Source organism: Trichechus manatus, unplaced genomic scaffold (assembly GCF_000243295.1).
Source record: "Trichechus manatus latirostris isolate Lorelei unplaced genomic scaffold, TriManLat1.0 scaffold00172, whole genome shotgun sequence".
Taxonomy (NCBI): domain Eukaryota; kingdom Metazoa; phylum Chordata; class Mammalia; order Sirenia; family Trichechidae; genus Trichechus; species Trichechus manatus.
This window is the reverse complement of record NW_004444108.1, coordinates 3,398,201-3,401,593: the sequence shown is the minus strand read 5'-3', so window position 1 is coordinate 3,401,593 and position 3,393 is coordinate 3,398,201. Positions and strand designations below refer to the sequence as shown.

General features: G+C 33.7%; 1 protein-coding gene across 1 annotated transcript in view; it reads left to right on the top strand.

Annotated features, from left to right (window-relative positions):
- Window positions 1-3,393, top strand: part of DST (dystonin) — a 515,142-nt gene that overhangs the window by 466,508 nt on the left and 45,241 nt on the right. Inside the window, exon 72 of the mRNA XM_012558529.2 lies at window positions 1,504-1,605. Within this exon, the coding sequence (XP_012413983.1) occupies window positions 1,504-1,605 (102 nt within the window). The remainder of the gene's footprint in view (window positions 1-1,503; window positions 1,606-3,393) is intronic.

Genomic DNA, 3,393 nt, shown 5'->3' with positions numbered 1-3,393 from the left:
TATATATAAAATTCTCTTGTCAGCTGAGGTCAACTCAGGGATATTTCTCTCCCTACCTTCCTGTGTTCCATTTCCCAAGAGGCTGGCAAGAGTTTAATCTGCCATCCTTCTTACCATATGGAAAAGCCTTTCTCAGTATTTCCATAACACCAAGTGAATATTATTCTTAAAGTTCAGATGAGAACAACTTTTCCTTTTTGATGATGTACTCCATTTCTATATTTTTAAAAGTAAATATCACAAACCAGGCTTTATGCCAGCTGAAAAATGTTTTGAACTGTGGAAGTATATGAAAAAATTCACTGCAAATAAAATCTTACTGTAACTCCCCACCCCACCTCCCCTTTTTTTTAAAACCAAAATGATAAATTATTGGTTAGGTGTCAGTGAATGTAATGGCTAGTAACTAAAATGTGCTTTAGCCCTCTGGCTGGGTCAGGATTTTCCCTTACCTTTGGTAAGTTATTTAGTTGTGCTCTCTCCCATGGCCAGAGATGGTATCACCACCATGTATAGCCATTTGACCTCAGGAGCTGTTAGCCATAAGAGGCCAGGCAGGACACTATGGATTGGGTAATCTGTTTACTACTACTGGGAAAACAAGGCATGCCGTACGTCCTGTTGATCATGCTTTAATACCATCATCTATTTAGTGAATAACTGTAGCTAGCTGTCAAAAGCTCCATGCAAGGGAGGTTTCAAGGTTTAATGGCAAAGTAAAATAAATTTTATTTCCTAGGTTACTGCTTAAGTTCCTAGTCAGAATTTATTGATAATAACTTAAAAATATCAGATTTTTTCCAAGGTATATATTTTTTCTACTGTGTATTCTGGTAACTTTAAATTTCGTTTAAAGTGTGAAATTATTTTGTATTCAGTACCTGAAAAAATGTGAGTTGAACCTTTTTTAAAATGTTTATATTACCTAAAAAGAATAAGAAAAACAGGAAATTATGAGGTATGTGTTACAATTCAGAATAACAGTCTTAATACTAATCATTTGTATGTGCAGGATTTTAATGTTAATCTAAATAACACATAAGGGTTTCATTGAGCCAAATATTTTGCTCAAATGCTAAACAATAACATTCTTGCTTATTTTAATAAACAGATGACGTTGAATCTTTTTCTTTCAATGTACATTACACAGGCTGCCTTTTAAGCAGATGTAAGAGCATAGAGAATTTTATTTTGAGTGATTGAATTTATAAAATGCTTTTAAATGGACTTGTGTTTGAAAGTTCTTAATATTCTAAGATTCTATCAGGAAAAGAATTTCCTTTGCAAACTTGGATGCAGAATGGGAAGTTATATCTATTTCATGTTTGGGACAACTGTTTCACTATATTGCTGCACTATTTTAAGTAAAACATCCGAATTTCCTATAAAATAGGCTCATTCCATAATGTCTTTGCAGATTTGTGACTGTACTCCTCTTAATACTTGTAATGTAAAGATCCGAAATGTACTATTGTATAACACATGCACTAACCTGTTTTCCAGGCAATATTTGACTGGGTAGATATTGCTGGTAGTAGGTTAGCTTCAATGTCACCAGTTGGAACAGATCTTGAAACTGTCAAGCAACAGATTGAAGAGCTAAAGGTATGTATTGGGATAACTGATTTATCAAATACTTCCTTGCATTTTTAAGTCCTTGATTCAGGGGATTCTTTATACAAATTTATTTCTTTTACGTAATTGAAGCATTACATTTTGATTATGAAACTTGCATAATATTTGTAAAGCACTTAGAATATTGTCTGGCAAATAGTAACCGGTATATAAGTGCTTATTAAATAAGTGAAATAAAGTGCTAGTTGTTTTGTATTAAATTAATGCCTGTTCATTGTAAAAAATCAGAAAATACAAATAAGCAAAAATAAATACAGAAATGAAATTTTAATTTCTTAGTTAAAAAAAAAATTAAAGCCACCCAAAGTGCTGTGCATCTAGAGGCAAACACTCATCAGATTTCAAGTCTGCTCATGTTGGGACAGAGTGGTGTGTGTGTGTGTGTATGTGTATATGTAACATACGCACACACACATATATATATATGAGAGAGATATTTTATGTAAATATGGGATCATACTGTAAGGATTTGTACAGCTTTTTTATTCAATAGTGTATTGTGATCAATACACATACAGTAAAATTTTCATATTCTTTAGTAACTTCTGTGTTAATTCATTTAGTCTAACAGGTTAAAGACACGTTTATGGTATAATAATGATTTGCAGAATGATTTTTTTTTAAATGCTTTTTGTTTTCTCATCTTTTTTTTTCTGTAATTTTTGCTTTGTGGCTCTTGATCTCCAGCTGTGAAAAATGGCTGGACTGTTTCCTCTTTAAATTCCTCTGTACTGATGATCATTTATTTATCAAACTGGGATCGGCTGTTTCCTTCCTAATTTTAAGTCCCCATTCAGCACATCTTTTTCAAGGAAGTGACCTGGATTTTTATATAAAATTATTATCTGCCTTTAAAATTATAGTCTTTTTATCTCTAAGTGTGACAGAATATTTCATTTGGATATAATTTTTTTTTAATTTTTGAGATTCTTACTGCTACCATCGTTAGATTGAGGTATCTTTTAGCCTTATCTGTTTGTGTGTAAACACATAATATACTTTATGTACAATTACAAGTGTGGAGAAGAGTTTATTTTGTGTATTTACATATATATCAATGGTTTTCATACAGCAGGCTAGTAGGAGTGCTTACCCTGATACCAGGCTGCCTAAGTTTAGATCCCAACTCATCCATTTACTAGCCAAATGGGCCTGGGCAAGTCATCCAAATGGTCTTACTTTTTTTTCTTTTTCTTTTCTTTTTTCTTTTTTATTGTACTTCAGGTGAAGGCTTACAGAACAAATAGTTTCTCATGAAACAGAAGTACACATGTTATTTTATGACATTGGTTAACAACCCCACAGCATATCAACCCTCCAACTTCTCAACCTCTTTTTTTTTTTTAGTGAAAATACACATAGCCAAACATATACCATTTCAAAAGTTTCTACATGCACAGTTCAGTGACTTTGACTACACTCTTCCAATTGTGCTGTTATTCTCACTTAAGATGAAGGCTTACAGAACAAAATAGTTTCTCATTTAACAGTTACTACAAATGTTGCCCTATGACAATGGTTAGCAATCTCACAACACATCAACAATATCCTTACTCAACCTTAGGTTCCCTATCCCCAGCTTCCTTGTCCCCTTCTGCTTTCTGGCCCTTGTCACTGGACTCCTGTACCTCGTTAGTCGCATTTGGTTTTACGGGGCTGTCCACTTCCAGGCTGAACCGTGAACCTCGGAGGTAACTTCACCACTGAGCTAAAAGGGTGTCTGGGGGCCATACTCTCGGGGTTTCTCCAGTCTCGTTT